The sequence below is a fragment of the Tamandua tetradactyla genome, chromosome 16 (genome assembly GCF_023851605.1).
Source record: "Tamandua tetradactyla isolate mTamTet1 chromosome 16, mTamTet1.pri, whole genome shotgun sequence".
Lineage (NCBI taxonomy): Eukaryota > Metazoa > Chordata > Mammalia > Pilosa > Myrmecophagidae > Tamandua > Tamandua tetradactyla.
In genome coordinates, this window is record NC_135342.1 from 18328631 (window position 1) to 18350679 (window position 22049).

Here is a 22049-nt window from a genome sequence, read left to right on the forward strand (position 1 = left end):
TTGTGTGCGTCTACACCCCCGCGTGCTTGCCGGTCCACACCGGCTGGCTCGGCGACGCGGCCTGAGAGCACAGGCTCTTTGGCACATCTAGGAGTTGAATTCCGGAGTGGAGGGTTTTCCCCGTGAGTCATCAGGACTCCCGGTGGCGGACCAGCCCTCTTCCTTCCCCAGGCCTCCGCTTCCTCATTTGTAAAACAAGGCGCCACTGTCCAGAGAATTTAGAGGAGCTCCGGGACCCATAGGGGGTGAGGGTGGAGCAGGGGCTCCTGGTGGCCCGAGCCCGGGAAGCGAGAGCCGGGGGTGTGGGGGTGGTGGGTGTGGGGGTGTGGGGGTGTGGGGGGTGGGGACCTCGGGCAGGGGCTCCTGTTTCCAGCCAAGGACATATCAATCTTTTACTCACTGGGCCAGTCCCTTGCTTGGGGCCTGAAACTCCACCATCAGCAGAATCTCCTCTGGGTTAAGCACTGCCCTCTCCTCGCTCCCTCTGGTAGAATTCAGGCCTCTCTGGCTACACGCACAGACCCCGACATATGGGTTATGTTTTGTCCCCACCCCCCCAATCTGAAGTGAGCAGAGGATAAAGCTTTGCTATCAGAACAACTTTGGTTCCATTCCCATCTTGGCCACTTGCTTCCTGTGTGACCAGACCTTAGCCTCGGTTTCTTTACCTGTAATATGGGAATAATTCTGGCTCCTCCAAACCACAGATGTTGTCAGGATAAGCTAAATTAATGAACATAAAGCTCTTAGGGCAGAACAATAGTAGATGAACATTAGCTGTTTATTATTAATTATTATTATTACATTGGGTTCCATGTCATCCGCCCCACTAACCTGCAAGTTCCCAGAGAATACGGCCTGGTCTGGTTTATCTTCGTGTTTCTGGTGCCCAGTGGAGTGCGTTCCACAGAGCTTAGTGTATGGTATTGAGACTACTTGGTAGAGAAAGGGAAGAGAATCCACATACATTCACACAGATTCCTCGAGCCCCTGCCCCCTACCTACCCTGTGCTGGGATCACCAGCCCTGCCCTCCCAGGGGTCCTGCTCCAGTAGGGGAGATAGACCCTTCTCCAGACAGGGACCACCCAGAGTGGGCGAGACTGGGCTGAGGGACCTGCCCTAGCTTGGAGGTCACGGAGGGCTTCCTGGAGGAGGGTGTGTTTGAGCTGAGACCTGGAGGATGATTAGAGGCAGGTAAGGAGGTGTGCCTGGGGGCGTGACCAGGCAGAGAGAACAGCACACTCTCAGGCCTGGAAGTGCGAAGGAACACAGAGTGTTGGGGAGAGAAAGAAGTCAGTTTGTAGACCACAGGCCATAGGGAAGGGTGGAGGACGGGGGGTGGGGGTGGGTGGGGGGGTGGGGGTGGGGGTGGGGTGGGGTGGGGTGGGGGGGGTGGGGTGGGGTGGGGTGGGGGGGGGTGGGGTGGGGTGGGGTGGGGGGGGTGGGGTGGGGGGAGGTGCACAGAGGTGAAGCTGAGAGGCCCCCAGGTGCTGAAGCTGTGGTGGGCAGTCTAGGCTTGAAGGGCACTGGGGAGCCATGGATGATTCTGAGCCGGGAGGGGCAGGGCTGAATTTGGGCTTGAGAAAGTTCCCTCGGGCTGCCCTGCGGAGGGAGGCTGGGAGCGGGCAGGAAACCAGGGAAGGGCTGGGCCGGGGAGGGGGGAAACACCTGGCCCGGGGCTGGGCTCTGGGGAAGGAGGTCAAGCTCAAGAGGCCAAGAGGAAAGGCCCTGGTGCCCGCTGCAGTGCGGATGGGGAGGGTGGCGGCCAGTTTTCGGAACTGGGTAGCTGGATGGAGTCGGTTCGGGAGGGTAAGAAAAGAGGCAGAGGCCAGGGGTGGCCGCCTTCGTGCCAGAGCTGGTGTCTGTGAGTCTGTGATCCTCTGCCGCCCCCTGCTGGCTCAGTGCGGACTCGCGTCCCGCGGGCAAGTCTGGCCCAAAGGCCAGAAATGAGCCCAAACGCCAGCCAGGACTCTGAGGGCGCATTCAGGTCCACCGCCCCCAGTCCCACACCTCTGGAGCGGGGTCTCCAGCTGACCCTCTCTGCCAGCCTGTCGAAACAGACCTCAAGACTGGCCTCCCAAACCCACCCCTCTTCTGGTTTTTTTGTTTACCAGCTTTATAGAGATAAAATCCATCCACCACACAATTCACCCATTGAAAACGTACAGTTTAATGGTTTTTAGTATATTCACAGTTTTACAGCTATCACCGTGAGCAATTTTAGAACATTTTCATCACACCATAAAGAAACCCCATTAAGCCGTGTCTCTCCAGTCTCACCTCTTCCCAGCCCCTGACCACCACAAATCTACTTCCTTATCACTATGGATTTGCCTATTCTGGACATTTAATAGAAATGTAATTATACAATTTGTGGCCTTTTGTGTCTGGTTTCTTTCTGTTAGCATCGTATTTTCAAGGGTGGTCCGTACCATAGCAGGTATCAGGACTTTGTTCCTTTTTTTTATGGCTAAATAATATTCCATTGCCTCGAGAGACCACATTTCCTTTCTCCACTCATCAGCTGATGGATATGGGTTTTTTTTCACTTTGGGGTGGTTATGAACCCTGCTGCCACAAACATTTACGTCTAGTTTTTGTGTGGGCACATATCTTCATTTCTCGAGCAAACCCAGCCCTCTCCTAGCATAAGCCAGAGGCCTGGGCTGCACCCACTCTTCAGAACCTCCCTCTTTCTCCATGCCCCTCCCCACCACTCTTCATGGCCCCATCACCCCCTGACAATATATAGGGTGCTGTTTATTCCCTTGGATCTGTCTCTCCCACCAGGGGGACAGGGATAGCTGTCTATTTTGTTGATTGTTCAATTCATTGTTGTCTCCCCAGTGCCTTGAATGGGGCTGGTATACAGCAGGTGCCCAATAAGTGTTCAATGGATGGATGAATGAATGAGTTACCAACACCCCAATACACCTCCCTAAACCCTAATTTTCAATCAGATGCTGTATTAGTTAGGGCTCTCTAGAGAAACAGAATCAACAGGGAACACTTGCAAATATAAAATTTATGAAAGCGTCTCACGTGACTGTAGGAATGCAGAGTCCAAAATCCACAGGGCAGGCTGTGAAGCCGATGACTCCAATGAATGGCCTGAATGAACTCCACAGGAGAGGCTCACCAGCCAAAGCAGGAATGCAACCTGTCTCCTCTGAGTCCTCCTTAAAAGGCTTCCCATGATTGGATTTAGCATCACTAATTGCAGAAGACGCTCCCCTTTGGCTGATTACAAATGGAATCAGCTGTGGATGTAGCTGACGTGATCATCACCTAATCCTATGAAATGTCCTCAATGCCACAGACAGGCCAGCGCTTGCCCAATCAGATGAACAGGTACCACAACTTGGCCAAGTTGACACCTGTCCCTAACCATGACAGATGCCAAATTCTGTCAATGTTTTCTCCTAAATATCTCTCAATTCTGTGTACTTCTCCCGGACACCTGTGATCTGCCAGTGTTTAAAGCACTTGAAACAGTGCTCAGAAACAGTCCGTATTAGTTTCCTCTGGTAGCTGTAACAAATTACCCCATCCCCAGTGGTTTAAAACAACACACATTCTCTTCCAGCTCTGGGGGTCCAGAATTCCCAAATCAGTTTCTCTGGGCTTAAGCCAAGGGGTCAGCAGGGCCAGTGCCTTTGTTAAGCTCTAGAGAATAGTCCATTTCTTGGCCTTTCCCAGTTTCTAGAGGCTGCCTGCATTCCCTGGCTTGTGGCCTTTTCCTCCGTCTTCAATCTCTATTTTTGTCATAGTCATTTCTCCTCCTGTGGCACTGCTTCTCCTGCTTCCCTCTTCTGAGGACTCTTGTGATGACACTGCATAGTCCAGGATGACTGTCCCGTCTAGTCTAATCTAATCTACAAAATCCCTTTTGCCATATAAGGGCCCATTCTCTCTATAATTCTCTACATCCTAGGAATTAGGAAATGGGCATTTTTGGGGGGCCATTATCAGCCTAATTCATATTCTTATTCATTAATGTGTTACAGCAAAAGCCACAGTTTTTGCAGGGCCTTACCTGGCCCCACAGGATCTGCTCCCCGCCTCCAGTCTTTCCCCTTTTCCCACATACTGCGACCACGCTGGCCTCCTTGCTGCCCCTTGAACATGACAGGCAAGTCCCACCACAGGGCCTTTGCACTTGCAGTTCCCTCTGCCTGGAATGCTCTCCTCCCAGATCCCCCCCGTGGCTCCTTCCTTCTTGTTCTTCAGGTTCTTCAGAAGGGGACTCATGAGTCCCCTTCTCAGTGGGGCCTCCTCTACCCTCCCTATTTCACACCTAAACCTCCCACACTCCCAACCCCCTGCCTCTCTTTATTTTCCCCTACTGTACTTGTCACCATCTGACACACCAAATAATTTAGTCGTTTATTTTGCTTCCTGACTCTGTCCCCTGCCAGAGTGTCCCTCCAGGAGGGCAGGTGCTCTGTCCATCTTGTGTCCTGCCACAGCCACGGGGGTCAGAACCCTGCCTGGCCCCCAGGAGGGGCTCCGGGGGCATTTGGCAAGTGAATGACTAAATTAAGGGCTGACAGGCTGGGGCCCGTTTGGGACAGAGGTCGAGAAGAAGCTGCTGCTGTGGGACTTGGTGGGACTCAGGGTGCAGGTGATGACCGGAAGTCGGAGGCAGCTTCCGGAAAGTCTCTGAGCCTTGACAGGGGTTCAGGCTTCCTGAGCAAGGCCGGGTCCAGCAGCCGACATAACTTACCGGGTGAATCACTTGGGGCCACCAGGCTTCGTGGCCACGGGCCTTGGCCCCTACCCCGGGGCCTGCGTGGCGGGGGCTGCCTTGGAATAGGGTGGGGCATGATGGCCAAAGGGTTGGGAGCCCCACCAAGGGGATGCCTGTGGCAGGAGGCAGACCCGAGACTACCCTCCCCACTCCCCTAAATCTACGCTGTGGGGACTCTGGGGTGGGGAGGGTAAGAGTCTGCTTTTCCCGGATACGTGAAGGAACAGACTCGGGGGTGGGGGCCGTGCACGGAGGGCCGAGCGAGTAGCTGGGCCGCCGCAGTCCCAGTCCCCCTCCTGGGCCACCAGCTGTCCTTGGCCGAGTCCGTCTCCTCAGCCCTCCTGCCTCGCCTGGCCTCATCCTGCAGGGTCTCAGGCTATCTCTGCTGTGGGCAAGAGGACCCCGGGGAGGCCAGAGCCCCTTCAGGATTTTGGCACCAACTGGCAGTAAGGGGCAGGGTCGGGGTTTAGCAGTTCTTGCGGAGGCAACACAAGAGAGGAGCTGTCATTGAGGGGTGGTAGTGGGGGGCGGGGGGAGGACCGGCAGGCAGGGACAGGCAGAGTGTGCGAGAGCGGGAGGAAGAGACAACGGAGAGAAAGAAAGCTAGGATGGAAGAGCAGGGCTGGGAGGAAAGGACAGAGAGACCCGGGGTGTCAGAAGAGGCGAGGAAAGAAGAGAAGGAAACACAGGGCTGGAGAGCAAGAGATGGAGGGACAGGGAGAAACTGAGATGTATAAAAAGATGCAGAGAAAGAGTTAGAGAAAGATAAAAAAGGCACAGAGTAAGGGAGAGACAGGGACAAAAAGAGAGAGAGAGACCCCAAGGGAGGACTTGGAGAAGGAGAAGGAGGGCAGCCAGGAGGGGGTGGAGAGGGCCTGAGCCGCAGGCCCAGCCTGGGTTCCTGTGCTGGGGTCCGACTCCGGCCCTGACTTGCTGTGTGACCCGCTGCAAGCCCTTCCCTCTCTGGGCCTCATTTCCTCCTGGGCAAATTCAAAGCCTTGAGGGAAAGGGACTGCTCTGGGTTTCTCAGCAAGGCTGGCAGGGGATTCCCTGGGAGCCAAGACCCAAAGGGGTGGGGGAGAGATGGGAAAGTGAGGCCAGTGGCCCCCTCCCCCAGGGTCTTTCTCAACTCGGTCCCACTTTGCCCAGGCTCCGGGGCTCCCTGGGGTCCCCGGGCAGCCCCCCACACTTCAGAACTCCATACCTGGTAGGGATGATTCTCTGGCTCTGGCTGCAGGGGTGGGGGCAGGGATGGGGTCTTCAAGGAAACAACACAGGTGAACCAGGCTGCCCTCTGACCCTTGACCTATGGCACTGAGATGGACCTGGATTTGAATTCCCCATCGCCTGCTCCCTAACTCCTTGGCTCCTGGGGACAGGGATCACCCTCCCCATACCTCAGTGTCCTAAAAATGGGTGGGAAGGTGCCATCCTCCTGGGGAGGCACATCCAGTGGCCTGTCCACCCCCCCGGACCCCCCCGACTCCTACGCCTCTGATCTTTGATCCCATCCACACCTTTGGGTCTCAACTTTTAGCCTTAGCTTTTCAACTTTCTGTTTTAATTTAACTTAACTTGTTTTTTATCAAACTTTCCCTCCTACTAAAAACAGGAATATGCACTCAGTGTAGAAAATACAAATAGAAAAGAACCCACCCGCCATCCTCTGAACCCCAGAGGCAAGTGCCATTGGTGTTTTGCTGTTTCCTGCCAGTCTTTCTTTTCTTATGATTTTAAAAATAGGGAACGTCCTGCAGAGAGTGCTGCAGTTCCCTAGCCAGCCGAGGCACCCAGGGCCCTGCAGCAAACTCAGAGGGGTGGGGCCCTTGAAGGGGGCTGCAGGGGGGGACTCACCACAGCTGGGGTCGTGGAGCCCTTGTCTCCGAGGGGGGACCCCAGGAGGACCGGCGATGGCATCACCTCATAGATGTGGCTTTGAGCGGAGGAGGTGCAGGGCGAGAGTCTTTAAAGGATCCCTGCCCAGGGATAAACTGCTGGTGAGCCTGGCAGCAGAGAGACCAGCAAGGAGCTGGGGGCAGGGATTTGAGTCCTGGAGCCTGGGCTGGGTGGTGAGCTGTGGGGTGGACGGACCTCTCTGCAGGAGGCAGGACCCAGAGTGTGATGGGCTGTGGGGACTGTGGGAGAAGGAACCTCTGGGCGTGGCCTGGGTGCGTGGGGTGGTGACGGGTGCCAACCACTGAGAAGTGGAGGAAAAGCAGGTTTAGGGTGGGGCCGATGTGTTTGGGTTCTTTGGGCTCACTTGGGGGGCCCCAGAAAGGGTAGGGGAGCACAAGGGGGTTTGAGGTGCTGGGGGCGTGAGTCATGAGGAGGGCCAGGCAGTGGTATCCAGGACCCTGGCTTACCAGCATTATGACTCAGGCCCAGCTCTGGCTTCTCTGCCATCGTCAGCCTGTGGGAAAGTGGCTGGAATGAATGAAAATTAAAAAAAAAAAAAAAAAAAAGAAGACCCCCAGAACCTGGAAAGGCCACCAGGCCCCAGAGAGCAAGACGGGCCCCTGCCCCAGAGCGAGCCCAGACCAGGCCCCGGGCCTGTCCCATCACACCACGGCCTCTTCTCCCACAATCCCCAGTCACACAGCCCTTCCTCAGTTTCCCCAGCTGCCACCTCATGCAAACAAGTAGTGTTTCTCAAATGTCACCATTTACAGACCGTGTAAACAATTCTGCTCCATCCACCTGTTTTATGACTTCCCTAAGTGTGGTAGTTAGATTCAGTTGCCAACTTGGCCAGGTGAAGTCACCTAGTTCTGTTGCTGTGGACATGAGCCAATGGTACGTGAACCTCATCTGTTGCTCATTACATCTGCAGTCGGCTAAGAGGTCTGCCTGCTGCAAAGAATGATGTTTGAGTTAATTGGCTGGTGCTTAAATGAAAGAGCGCAACAGAGCACAGCCCAAGCAGCTCAGCATACCTTATCTCAGCACTCGCAGCTCAGCCCAGGCCTTTGGAGACACAGAAAGAAATCACCCCAGGGAAAATTGTTGGAACCCAGAGGCCTGTAGAGAAGGCCAGCCGAGATCACCCTGAGCCTTCCCACGTAAGAAAGAACCTCAGATGAAAGTTAGCTGCCTTTCCTCTGAAGAACGGATGAAATAAATCCCCTTTTATTAAAAGCCAATCTGTCTCTGGTGTGTTGCATTCTGGCAGCTTGCAAACTAGAACACCTAGCACTTCTCTTAAAATGGACTTATTTAAATACCCTCATTTAAAAAGTACACCCAGCATCATTACAGTGAATTCGTCAATCCACTAGACAGATATTTGCAGAGTACTGACCACATGCTGGGTGGCGTTGTAGGGGCTGGGGACACAGCTGGGAACAACACGGACAAAGATCCCTGCCCTTCTGGAACAGTCACTCCAGGGAGAGACGGAATTCAGATGAACAATGCCAGGGAGTGAAAGATGCTACGAAGGAAAACAAAGAAGGAAAGGGGCAGATTGGGGAGGAGCACGTGTGCAGTTTCAAATGGGATGGTCCAGGGAGACTCCCAGAACAGACGGCATTTGAACAAAGATCTGAAGCAGGTGAAGGTGTGAGTGTTGCAGGAACCATGGGAGGAGAGTTCCAGGTAGAGGGAACAGCCACTGCGAAGGTCCTGAGGCAGGAGCAGGCCTGGCGTGTTAGAGGAACAGCGAGGAGACCAGTGGTGTTGGGCCGACAGCATGAGGGGGTGATGAGGTCAGGGAGGTGATGGGCCCCATAGGCCGCAAGGGAGCTGGGGAGAGCCTGAGCCGAGGAGGCCTGTGCACTGACTGATTGAACAGGGTCTCTCTGGCTGTTGAATGGGGCTGGAAGGACACAGAGGGTTAAGAAGCTATTATACCGTAAGTGGGGGAGAAAAATCAGTACCAGGCATAAGTAGAAAGTAATTGCAAAAATGAAGGAAAGCAAAAAGATGATTCAAACATACAGCTTGATAATGTTGCTGATTTTCTCTTTGTAAAATAGTGTGCGAGGTTAGCAAGTTCTAGACAGGCATTTGCGGCCCACAGATCTGATTGCGACGCTTGTTTTGCTGCACACAGAAAAATGGACAGAGAATAGAAAACAATAATTTTTTTCACTGTAATTCAATGCCTTTAAAAAATCATTCACCTGCTCCTTTTATCTACCTTATCGACTGATGAGTAAAACATATGGATTAAAAATAAATAATAGGGGGAACAAATGTTAATATGAATTTATAGATTGAAATGCTAGTGATCAATGAAAGGGAGAGGTAAGGGGTATGGTATGTGCAATTTTTTTTTCTGTTTTCTTTTTCATTCTTTTTCTGAATCGATGCCAATGTTTTAAAAAATGATCATGGTGAACATACAACTATGTGATGATATTGTGAGTTATTGATTATATATCAAGAATGGAATGATCATATGGTAAGAATGTTTGTGTTTGTATATTGCTATGTTTAATCAAAAAAAAGAAAAAAAATTATTCACTACGAAAAAACATTTTATTTGGAAATAATAGCAAATTGTAGAAAAGTTGCAAAAATAGTACAAAGAACATCCCTATATATTTTCACTTAGCTTCTCCTATTTTTAAAATCCCATTTCCTTTAGCAGTTGTTCTCTCTCTTGCTCTCCATCCTCATGCATAATTTCTTTTCCTGAATGATTTTGAGGGTAAGTTTTACCCCTAAATATGTCTGTGTAATTTTGTGTTTTAATGTAATTCCAGTGCTAGGGAGCAGCTCTTTAAGGATTGCTGACTATGGTGGAAAGAAAGCTGACACCGGGTCCTAGCTCTGGTTTTGGAGCTTACAAGTCACTCAGGCCTGGGTTCCAGTCCCGGGAGGCCATCCCCAGGACAGCTCCAGGCCATTTAGCAAATGACTTTACCTCCCTGAGCCTCAATTTTCTCCTCTCTCAGAGGGTGGGTGGGTGTGCCCGTTTGAATCTGTGTTGTACCCCAGAAAAGCTATGCCCTTTAATCCTCATTCGGTATTGCTGGGTGGGAGCTTTCTGGTTGTGTCCATGGAGATGTGACCCACCCAATTGTGGGTGATAACTTTTTAAAAAATTTATTTATTTATTAATTAAAAAAATTTAACAACAACTGAACAAAAACATTGACATATGATCATTCTGTTCTACATATATAATCAGTAATTCACAATATCATCACATAGTTGCATATTCATCATTTCTTAGAACATTTGCATCAATTCAGAAAAAGAAATAAAATGAAAACAAAACAAAGATTATACATACTATACCCCTTACCCCTCGCTTTCATTGATCACTAGCATTTCAAACTAAATTTATTTTAACATATGTTCCCCCTATTATTTATTTTTATTCCATATGTTCTACTCGTCTGTTGACAAGGTAGATAAAAGGAGCATCAGATACAAGATTTTCACAATCACAAAGGCACATTGTGAAAGCTATATTATTATTCAGTCATCATCAAGAAACATGGCTACTGGAACACAGCTCTACATTTTCAGGCAGTTCCCTCCAGCCTCTCGATTACATCTTGGTTAACAAGGTGATATCTACTTAATGCGTAAGAATAACCTCCAGGATAACCTCTCAACTCTGTTTGGAATCTCTCAGCCATTGACACATCTCATTTCACTCTTCCCCCTTTGGATCGAGAAAGTTTTCTCAATCCCTTGTTGCTGAGTCTCAGCTCATTCTAGGATTTCTGTCCCACGTTGCCAGGAAGGTCCACACTGTGGGTGGTAACTTTTGACTAGATGGTTTCCATGGAGATGCTTCTCCACCCATTCAAGGTGGGGTTGCTCCCTTTAAGAGGGAACCAGTTTGGAAAGAGTTTAGAGCCACCAGAAACGAAAGAGCCCCAGGGAAGCCATTGGAGAAGCCTGGAGAGAAGCTAGCAGATGTTGCCATGTGCCCTCCCAGCTGAGCGAGAAACCCTGAACTTCATCGGCCTTTCTTTGGAGTTAAGGTATCTTTTTCTGGGTGCTCTAATTTGGACAGTTTCACAGCCTTACAACTGTAAACTTGCAACTTAATAAAATCCCTTCTTAAAAGCTGCTCCACTTCTGGAATATCACATTCCGGCAGCTTTTACTAACTAGAACAGTGGGTAATAACCTCTCTGCTCTCTCTTGGGTGGGCAAACTATGTCCCATAGCCAAATCTGCCCCACCATCTGCTTTTGTCTAGCCTGTGAGCTAAGAATTTATATTTTTAATATGGTTGAAAAACATGGAAAGAGTAACATTCCATGAAATTTGAAAATGCAATTTTTTGTGTCCACAAATAAAGTTTTACTGGAAGCCGGCCGCACCCATTCATTCCTGCGCTGTCTCCGATCACCTTCATACTAGGACTGCAGAATTAAGTAGCTATGACAGAGACTGTTTGGGTCTAAAAGCTGAAAATATTTATCATCTGACTCTTTTTGGAAAAAGCTCGCCAATTCTGCTCTACCTGCACTAGCAGTTTTTGTGCCAATCAAATGAGGTGATAAACATACAGCTATTGTTAAAGTCACAAAGTGCTGCAATATGTTTATCACCATCATGATCATTGTGACACAGGTCTCTGGATCTCTGCCCCCATCTGGAACATTCTGTGTGCCCCAGGTCACTTCCTTTGGACTGGAGATGGTGAATTTTTCACCAGGGACTTGGGGATGTCATTGAAGGTTTGTCCATCAAGCTTGAGTGACATAACCAGGGTGGAGGAGTGGCGTGGACATTTACTGGGGGTGTTCCCAATATTCATTTCCCTCCCCCTTCTTCCTTCTATTCCCATGGCGTGGGTGGGATTTAGCCCAGGGAAGGCCTTGATTGGCGCTAGTATGTGTGCATAACCCCACCCCCTCAGCGCAGTGGTTGGTTAAGGTAAATATGTGTAATCCAGGCATTAAGGCAATCAATTCATGGTATGACCCTAACCTCAAGTGATATAGGGTGAGCACTTGACTTAGGTTGGGCCAATCAGAGTGAAGCTCAGGATTTTCATTCATTATCTGTGGTAAGGGATGTGTGTATGGGAGGTGGGAGAAAGGTTCAGGGGAGAGTTTTCTCGATGTAGACAACATGACATGAGCTCCAGAGCTCCTGATAGCCATTTTGTTATCAAGTGGGATGAGCTGATAACTGAGGAAATCAGCCAAGAGATTGAAAGAAACTGGGTCATGGTTAATGCTTGTGGGATGCTGGATCAAACAAGTCCATAAACTCACAAATTTCCGACTTCCCAATGACATGACCTAATCCATTTCCATATTGCTTAAGTCAATCTAATTAAGGTTTGTGTTACTTACTACATAAAGGTTCTAATAGAAACAGATGATTTCTTCCTTGGATGACTAAATCAGGTCTTAAGACAATTTTGACCTACTTGGATGCTAAACAAATGATGAATTTTAACAGGGATAAAGTTGGCATCTTGCATTAGGTTGAAAATGTGCAAAGACAAGTACGAAACCTGTTTCTTTAAAAACCCAACAACTTAGTAGTTAACCACAAGCTTGATGAGACATAAGCCTTAAAAGAATCAACACTGTCATCTGTTCACTGACCCAGCAGAAGTTAAGAAAACACTTCCTATATTTACAAACAAGATTCCACACGAATAATAAGTTTAGCTGAGCTTTAAGAAGGCCTTTGACGAAGTCTAGCAGGGATGGCATAGGGGCTCCACTTCCTTTGACAGAACCATGGCAGACGTTGCCAATTTGCGTACAGCATCCTTTCCTACTCAACTCAGAATCCTTCCCAGCCAAATGCCTAGAACAGTGCTAAACACACGGCAGACCCTCAGTGAATGCGTGTTGACTCCCTGGACAGCTACTGATCAGAGCAGGGCTGGGAAATAAAACTTTTTTGCCATCTCTAAATTAGAAAGTATTAGGAGAAGGAAAAGAAGAACGATGACAGTTAAACCATGGCATACAAGGAAGAGTTGGGGGGTGGGGGACAAATTGCTGCCTTCAGATTCTGGTGGCTATTGAGTAAAAGTAGACATCTTTCCTGCAATCATCTCTAAACCATGATCAGGAAAGAAAGTTCTCAGAGGCTGATCTCACAAGGAAGGAAATTTTCATGAACAGGGCTGTTCTCCGGGGCGCCATCTCTCTCACTCTCTGCACCTAGATACCTGATGGTTTGCCCTGTCCACTGTTCACTCTCCTTCTTTGGTAACAGCATCTAGTTTTCCTCTGGGAACCAACGCTGCCACATTAGTCTAGCGGTCATGTGGACGTGGGTGTGGCCCTGTACAAAATGGCCCAGGCTTGGCCAATCAGAGCATTCCAAGACCTGGCCACAGTGATTGGTTCATGTAAGGATATGTGCCTTAACTTAGGCCAATGAGAAGTAGCTCTGGGGCTTTTGCTGGAACTGTTACAAAGAAAGTACCCTCTTTCCTCTGGGGTGTGTGAGGATGGATAAGCTTGGAGCCCCCCGGAGACAGCTTGCCACATCACGAGGGGACAGCTGCCTGGAGTGAAGCCACCATAAGGAAAAGCAGAGTTGAAAGTGTATGGAATTTCTCGATGAAATTGAGTCTCTGGTCCCAGCCATACCTGAAGCTAATTCATTACATATGAGAAACCTTTCTTATGTTCTCGGTAAGCCAGGTGAAGGGTAGATTTTCTGTTCTTTGCAGGGCAGAATTTTGTCTAGTACTGGCTGGAGAGATCTTTCTCACCTCAGGGGTCCTAAGATTTGAGTCAGATGGATGTAACTTGAAGAATCAATGGGACCCAAGAAGGAAGTGGGAGGGGACAGAGGGGCAGGAGAGAGAGGCTGGGCCCCTGTACCTGGGGTTCTGGCCCTTCCAGCCTCTCGTCACCAGGAGATAAGTGGTGCTGCCAATGAGGAGGGTTCCTGTGGCTAAAGACCCGATCATGATGGCAGCCACAATCCCAGCATTCATGGGCCAGTATGCAACGGACAGCTGTTTAGGTTTTTCTGAGGGGCAGGAGAAAAAGTCTCTAGTGACCACTCTGTGCAGCTTCTGAAAGAGGTTCCCCCATCCTGGGTGCCCACAGAGAGCAGGAATCAGCTATTTCAGGCACTGTAAGAGTGGCGAGAAGGCTGCTATTTCCAAATGGACTAGCGTGTGGTCTTATATATGTTGGTGTTATCAAATGAATCAGTATTTTAAGTCAGCCTTTGACTATGTCAACGGTTTCCCTCAAGGTTTATCTGTTCACAGTGTCCAAAACCCATTGTAAAATTCACTCTCCCCCACCGGGTAGGGAGGGGATCAGATACAACCAGGCCTGCCTTGTACTGGGGCTTATTTGGGACTCGCCCACGCAATCCTAGGTGGCAGATGAGGTAGGCTCATTTTACAGGTGAGAAAAGCAAGTCCCAGAGGGGTTGTGTCTGGGAGGAGAATAGGAAGGCTTTCCCTTTTCTAGGCACTATGTTAGCAACTTTTGCCCTTGCTACCTGATCTAATCCCCACGACAGTGTGTGGAAATTAAATGACTTTGGTGAATGACTCAGGTCAGGGGCTGAGGCTGAGGCTGCATCTACTGATGCAGGGAGCCTCCCGGCCACCGCCCCCCCCGCCCAACCTCAATATCAAGTTCACTCCCTGCCCCCTTGCCCAGTCTCTTTACAATGTCCAGACTCCCACTCCCCTTTGGCCTCCAAGGCTCTGCTTTCTCTGGCCCCTGCTGCCCTGCCACTTCCAGCCTCATCATCCCTGACTACCTTCCTCACTCTGAGTTCCCCCCCCTTTGCCCATGCTGTTCCCTCCACCTGGCACACTCTTCCCTACCCTCTCTAACTCCTGCTCATTTCCAGTTCTAATGTCACTGCCTTAGGGAAGCCTTCTCTGACCACCCGGGACCAGGAAGCCTCTCCATGTGTGTATTCTCCCTTCAGAGCTTATTTGCTTAATGATGCAATTGGCTGATTAATGCTGGTAGAGCCTCCTTGGCACCTTCCACTCCAGCTCCTGGGAGGCCACTGGAAGTGTGGGTGAGCTCTGGTGGGGCTCTCAGGAGCATATTCCCATGAGCATTGCCTCACCCCCTTGTCAGTGACTGGATCAGGAATGACAGCAAAGCCAGGCCTAAGCCTATCAGAGCTCTGGGTTTCTTCGGCTATAGTAATTGCTCTGGGTTAGTTCAATCAGAATGGGGAAAAGGGCTGTAATTCAGAGTCAGGTAAAAAGAGATGCCTCCTCCTGGAAGTTGTTTTGGAGTTGTGAGGCCTCTGAATGCTGAAGCCAAGTTGTTATGATGAAGGCAGCTGGCTTGAGAACCATGCCAACCTCTGGAGAGGGGCCGAGATGAGCGAATAGAGGCTTGATAGAACTGTGCCTGAAGCCCACCTCCTATTAGAGTTTTCAGTTATATAAGACAATGATTCCCTTTGTTATTGGAGCCAGCTGGAGTGGGATTTTCTTTTCTCTACATAGGTAGACTGGCACATATTCTGTGCCTCCTTTTAGGTTGTGCCACCCAGCACTGGGCTTGGCACTAAATGGATATTTGTTGAACAGATGTGCAAATTTATTGTTTTCTCTCAGAAACAGTTCACAGTTAAAATATATATATATGCTGCCTTCTGGAAAGGCCATGTATGAGGAACTTGAGCAAAGTAGAGCAAAATGTATAGAACTGTGAGGTTGGGTGGGGGGGTGTCACTGTCCTGTTTTACAAATGAAGAAACTGAGGCTCACAGAAGTGAAGGGCTATAAAATAGGCTGGAAAATGGGCTGAGAAGAGTCCCTACATTATCAAGTTATGGAAAGATAATTGTGTGCCTGCACACAATACAATCAATTTCATATTGCATGACTACTATTATTGTTACAGCTGTTCTTTTTTTTTGCCTGTTGTCTCCAACAAAGTCTAAGTCATTGAGTTAATTAGGATGCAAAACCCACAGGCAAGGGAGTTCCGGAAGAGGTGTGTTTGAATCCTGACTCTGCCACTGGTAAGGTGTGGGATTCTCTGAACCTCAGTTTCTTCCTCTGAAAAATGAAAGAAAATAGCCCCTCCTTACAGAGCTGGCTGTGATGATCATGTGAGATCGTCTAATGAAGGCAGCCAGTCTGGTGGGGATGGAGGTGACCTGAGAGCTTGGACCCCATGGGAAGGGGGCCATAGCTCCTTGGCTCAGCCCATAGCTGCCTGCCTTCACGGACCACCACCTGAGTGCTGCCAGACCTCCTGTTTTCTCAAGAGAACCTTGCACGTGAACTTACCTGGGGGTCTCAACGTTAGCAGCAGTTTTGTTTTATTTGGTCAACACAGAAGCTTTGAGACATGTTTGAGTGAGCTGCTCACACATGGGGCTGCAAAGGAGGCTGGGACATGTAGCTTGTATCTTGGGCAGGCCTCTCCCCAGCTACAGCCTGGGCTTCTCTCTCCAAGGAAGCAGGGGCCACGGATAACGGTGTGCCTCACTCTCCTTCCTGGTGGGGGTGGGCCTCAGGTGCACTTGGCAGTGACCTGACACCATCCAAGGCTTGACCGCTGTGCTCTCCACACCAGACTCTTCCTGGGAACAGCTGGATTCTGATGCTGTCCCCCAAGTCTGGTTCCCAGGCCTCCTGGAGACTCTTGGAGCTGCCCAGGATCCTTCAACATTTTCCTTTTCTGTTGAATTCAGCCAGAAGCCCTTTCTGTTGCTGCAGCATGTGCTGATGCACATGACAAAGTGTCTTTTTTTAAATAACTTTTTAGTATTTCCTGCTCATTATTATAGACAGTGAACTTGTAATGAAGGAGCCTGTGGAGCACTGTATTTTCCAAAGGTGGCTGCCACGGGTCTTCCATTTCAAGTCTTCTTCTGCAATATGACCTGGCTTCTCCTCTATCAAGTGGTGGGGTCTGATCCCCTTCCCTTGAATCTGGGCCAACTTACTTAGTGACTTTCTTGAAACCAAGAAGAGTGACTTCCAAGGCTAGGTCAGAAGAAGCTTTACTGTTTCAGCCCAGTTTCCACATGCTCAGGCTCATAACCGAGCCGCCACACCATGAGGAAGCTCAAGCAGTCACGTGGAGATCCCAGCTGACAGCCAGTGTGAACTCCACCAAACAACCTAGTGAAGATGCTTCCAGATGATTCCAACCTCCAGCCTTTAAGCCAACATCAGTCTTTAAGGAAACATTTATTTTGCATCCTTTTTTTAAACCTCTCTTCTGAGGCCCCAGATACCAGGAAGCAGACAAGCTGATCTGGCTATGCCCTGTCTGAATTCCTAATCACAGAAATCAGGAACAGGACCAAATGGTGGTTGTTTATGCCATTGAGTTTGGGGTGGTTTGTTTCAGAGCAATAAGTAACTGGAAAGGAGCCCCGTTCCAGGACTGAAATCTTTCTTTTTGGGTTTCCCTGTCACTATTCTCTGGGACCCACCCTCGATTCTATTAAACGGGAACCAATCAGATCTTCCACGGATCTGATTTATCCATGCTGGTCTTTGAAAAGCTACAATCATGTCCAGAAATTGCTTAAAAAAAACAAAACAAAACAGGTTCACTTGGATTTACCAAGCCAGTCCTCCTTTTGGGAGGCAGTGCTGTCAACCCCAATTTAAAGACACGGAGAGGCTCTGAGGAGTTGGCCATTTGATTAAAAGATCGGATTGCCGGCAAGTGGGTCCTTGATGGTAGTTGTTAAGGATAAGGCAGAAGATTGTCAGGGCTCAAAGCGTGGGCCCTGAAGCCGTCAGCCTGGGCTCAAGTTCCACCTTTGCTCCTCCCTAGCTAAGCGACCTTGGCAAGTTACGCAAACACTCTGGGCCTCAGCTGCCCCATCTGTAAAATGGGGATCATCACACTGTGGCTGGGAGGAGGCAGAGGAGAAATGTGCATGAAGCACCCTGCATATGGCCAGCAAAGAGGGTCTCAGGGTCTGGAAAGAACTGCCACAGGTGTCTGAGGGCCCGGGTGCTCTGAGGAACCTGTGCAGGGTTGCTCTCAGGCCTGGATTTAGGCGCCAAGACACACAAGATGTAAATAGCTATGATCCCCTTTTTCCCTGTGAGTCCAGCTTCTGCCAGTGACTTGGCTGTGGGACCCTGGGCACTGACTTGCCCTCTCTGAGCTTTGGTGTCCTCCTCTGTAAACCAGGGACAGCCTTGGTATTTACAGGTTCCAGAACTTTCTTGCATTTTGAGGCTGCCCTATGTTGTAGAATCCTCCCCTTCATGAGTCCTGCCAGAGACTGGTTTTCCACACCTCCTTTTCAGCTGGACACTGTCATGTTACTAAGGCTCCCCCAATCAGATGGGCACTATCATGTGACCCAGACTTCCCCAATCAGATGCATCTTCCTCCCAGGGAGAAGTTTAAAATGCGTTCTGGACACTTGGAACAGAGAATCTTTAGGGGAACAGTTGCATAGTAAAAGACCAATTGAAAACATTGGTTAGCACACAAACATGCAAGTGACACTGTAGTCCATTTGGAAGTAACAGTCTGTTCTCCACTTTCACAGCCCCTGAAATAGCTTATTTCCACTGCCATGTCTCCAGCAGCACCCAGCACAGACCAGACACAAAGGAGGTGCTTGGGAGTGTTTGGTGAATGAATGAATGACTGAGCAATTTAATTTCTGTAAGAGGCAGCTCTGTGTCTCTGATTCAGGTAGCCCTGCACTCGAATATAAGCTCTGCCACTGATTCACTGATTAGCTGCCTGGTATTGGAAGGTCCCTTACCAGGCTTGAACCTCTGTTTCCTCTTAGATAAAAATGGAGATTCAACCCCCACTATGTTATATGGATGAGTTAAGCAGGGCATCAGATCATTCCCCAGCTTAAAATCCCATAGTGCTAATTCCTCCCTGCAGCCATTTGTAAAATGGTGGCAATAACAGCACCTGTCTCCTAGGATTGTTTTAAGGTAAAAATGAGTTAATATAGGGCAGTGTTTTTTAACCATGGGTGATTTTGCTGCTAGGGGACAACTGGCAGTGTCTGGAGACATTTTGGCTTGTCATAACTGGGAGGGCACTATTGGCATCTCGTGGATGGAGGCCAGTGCTGCTGCTGAATATCCTACAACAGCCCCTACTGCAGAATTAGTGCCAAGTTTGAGAAACCCTGCTGGAGGGAACATGCTTGGCACGATACCTGGTCCATATCAAGTGCCCAAGATAGTTCTTGCCCTGTGTTCCCAGCACCTTGTCCTGAGTGGGGTCATCAATAAATGCTTGATTAATGAATGTGAGGTTGAATGGTGTGTATTCCTCAGAACCAGGCATACAGTAGGTGCTCAATAAATATTTGATTAATTAATACATGGGAGTAGTGAATGAAATGGTATGTATCCAGGGTCTGGCTCAAATTCTGGTACAAGGCAACCCAGCTACAGCGATTTTAGTAGCTATTGCATGGGGTGGGGATTGAACAATTGTTTCAGGCTGGGTGCATGGTAGTGGCTCAATCAACAAATGTCTAATGGATGAATGAATGAAGGTGTCAAATGAGATGGTGTTTGTGCAGGGCCTGGGCTGAGGGTGCATTCCCCTCCCCACTTCCTCCCTGCTTCCTCCCCCAACCCCTACACTCACCAGCCACCTGGACCTCAGTCTTGGCCTTCATGGTCCAGGAGGGGTTGATGGTGACGACCACCTGGTAGGTGCCACTGTCCAGGGGCCGGGCGTGGCGCAGTAACAGGGAGCCTTTAGGGAAGCCGACGATGTCCCACTGCCCCATGGCACTGCCATCCCTCTGGGGTCGCTGCAGCCTGGGGATGTAGGAGAACAACCTTGTGCTGCCAGAGATCTCCTCCCCCAGGTACCAGTTCAAGTCCTGGAAGGTGGCTGGGATGCCCTCGACAGATAGGAGGAGGTTCTGGTTCTTTTGAGACTGCTCTGGAATCTTCTGGATGTGGAGGGCTGCCCAGGAATCTTGAGGAATCCAGAGGGCTAAGACTGAGGCTGTGGAGAGTTATGGGGTAGGCCTGAGAGTGTCAGGCACACACCACGATGTGCTTCTCCCTATAGGTCTTGGTCTGGGGGCAGGGACTCAGAGTGTTGCTCATCAGACAGTGCTGGAATTGATTAGGGATGTCTGCCCTGGATGCAGGCGTGGCGAACACAGATATGATTGCCATGGATTTGCCATCCCACGGACCCAAAAAGTTTTCTGCCCTGAGATGCTGTGTGCCCTGACTCTAAACACTTGGACTGTCTGACTTCATTCATTCATCCATTTATTTAACCATTACTTACAGTCATATATGTTATATGTGACATGACCAGGTATTTAGATATATACATTATATATGCTATCCTATACATTTCTATTCTAGAAAAATTCCTATATAAAACAGGGATGAGGTTATGATTCTATTGCCTCCCCCCCTTACTCTAATGATTTAATCTTCCATGACAATCTTTTCCCTCCTTCTAAGGTGAAACCTCAGTCTTTGGGGCTGTTACCTTCTCCCCTCAGCCTTGGGAGTGTGAGTCCTCCTTACCTGAAAGCAGGAGTCCCTTGGAGAAGTGGCTCAGGGCTCCTGTGAGAGTCTCCATTTTGGTGTTCTGTGGAGATGTCACAGCCCAGCTCCGTGACCTAGCTCATGAGACATGACTGGGGCCGGCCCAGCCCCAGCACCTCTTTTCCATAGGCTCCCAAGACTCCACCTGTGCTCCCTGGGCTGGGCTAGAAGCTGAAAGTGCAGACACTGGTTGAAGCAGTTCTCCACGGTGTCTGGAGAACTTTCTGGGGCTTCCACAGCAAGAGCGATGATGGCCTCTGGTTACGCAAAGGACAGGCCCCAGGCATCCTGGGAACACGGTGACGATTGGTACAACTCCTGCCCTGCCCTGAGTCCACAGTGGGGCTCACAGCCCTATGTGAGACCAGCTCAGCCCCAGCCCAGAATGATTTAGAGTGAGCAGGGCTAGCGTACAGGGGGTGACCCAATCTCGGAGGACTTCCTGGAGGAGGAGGAGACACCTAAACAGACCTGGAGGAGGAGGAGGAATGAAGCAGATGATGCGGTGGGGCAGGGTGAGGTGTCTCAGACAGAGTGAAGCATATGCAGACATGTGGAGGCTGGGATGGCCACCAAGGGGCGCTGAGGAAGCTGCAAAATCCTGGGGTTGGTGGGGGGAGGTGGAGACCCAGAGGGTGGGAGTGAGGAAGGAAAGGCAGGTGGGATCAATCGTGCCTGGCTTTGAGCTGCCCTGCCAGATCCTATAGCCACTGGCCACCTGTGGCTATTTAAATAAATATTTAATTAATAAAAATTAAATAGTTGAAATCTTTAGTTCCTCAAATGAACAGCTTTTAAGTGTCATCGGCCACATGTGCCCAGGGCTGACAATTTGGACAGTGTAGACGTAGATAATTTTCATCCCTGCAGAGAATTCTGTTGGGTAGCAATGGTTCAGGGAGTGTGAGGTTGCGGGGATGTTCGAGTACCAGGCATTTCCCCTCCTGGGGACATTTCAGGGCCTTCAGGAAGAGAGAAGGAGTCGTGCATCAGCAGCACTTGGCTTGCATGTGTGTGTTTGCCTCCCAGACTCACGTCCTCAGATTGCAGAGAGAAAAGCAACTTCCAGAGTTGGGACAAATCGGAAACCTTGACTTGGAACCACTTCAAGGGGTGCCGTGACCCAGGCAGAGAGAACCACTGCAGAGAGCCTGGTTTTCATCCCAGCTCTGCCATCCCTTGGCTCTGGGATCTCAGGCAAACCACGTCCCCACCCTGAGCCTCTGCTTCCTGCTCTGGGAAATAGGGACAAGTCTCCCCACGTCAAGGGGTCGTTGGGTGGAACAAGGAGATGCAGGTGCAAGAGGCACTGGCAGGCTTGCCAGGAGACCTGCTTGTCGTCGTTACTGCTGACCTTGTTTTTGAACTTGTCCCACCTGTGAAAGACACCCCTGATCCTGCTCCAGGGAAATGCACATTCCCTGGTGGGGTTTCCCACCTCCCACTTCCCCAACATTCCTAAACACCTGGAAGGCTTCCTGTTCTTTAAGGTCTTTCTTGCTGTAGATTTGCAATTCCTTCCACCTGTTGCAGAGGGGTTATTACAAACTCAGCAATTATTTCCAAGTGCAGCTGCCGGGGTAGGATCAGCCCCAAGTTTGGGCCACCATGAGAGTGCCCAAATTGGAGCTCGTTCTGGTAGGAATTTGGCGTGCAGCAGGGTCGTGGGGAGCTAGCCATGTCAGTCTGGAGTGGACTTTAAGGGTCCAAAGGTTTCTGAGAAGTTTTCACTGCTACTGCCAGGATTAAAGGCCCTGTAAGCCATGTGTAAAGTAAAGCCAGGTATTCTGGATTTTCCACTTGCCATAGCTTCTATCGCTTTCTCTCTCTGTCACATCTTTCTTTCACCATATGAGAATTTTTATTCCTT

At 49.8% G+C, this 22049-nt stretch overlaps 1 protein-coding gene across 1 annotated transcript; it reads right to left on the reverse strand.

Moving 5' to 3' along the window:
• Window positions 1-5174: 5174 nt before the first annotated feature.
• CEACAM19 (CEA cell adhesion molecule 19) lies at window positions 5175-21859 on the reverse strand. Its single transcript, XM_077130465.1, has 11 exons — window positions 21729-21859; window positions 21442-21555; window positions 20594-20621; window positions 20159-20222; window positions 19248-19616; window positions 13516-13674; window positions 8051-8132; window positions 7106-7162; window positions 6591-6685; window positions 5950-6003; window positions 5175-5227 (listed from the first exon to the last, which is right to left on the reverse strand). The coding sequence occupies exons 1-11, from the start codon at window positions 21857-21859 to the stop codon at window positions 5175-5177; spliced, it is 1206 nt and encodes a 401-aa protein (XP_076986580.1).
• Window positions 21860-22049: the final 190 nt, after the last annotated feature.

What these genes read in the sequence shown, in the direction of transcription:
- CEACAM19 (XM_077130465.1), bottom strand. Translation starts at nt 21,859, where the DNA reads ATGGCTAGCTCCCCACGACCCTGCTGCACGCCAAATTCCTACCAGAAC. An exon ending in CCGAGATTGGGTCACCCCCT is followed by an intron (nt 20,223 to 20,593) that starts GTACGCTAGCCC and finishes ACATCTCCACAG; the next exon opens with AACACCAAAATGGAGACTCT. An exon ending in TGTGGTGAGTCCCCCCCTGC is followed by an intron (nt 6,004 to 6,590) that starts AGCCCCCTTCAA and finishes TGAAGACCCCAT; the next exon opens with CCCTGCCCCCACCCCTGCAG.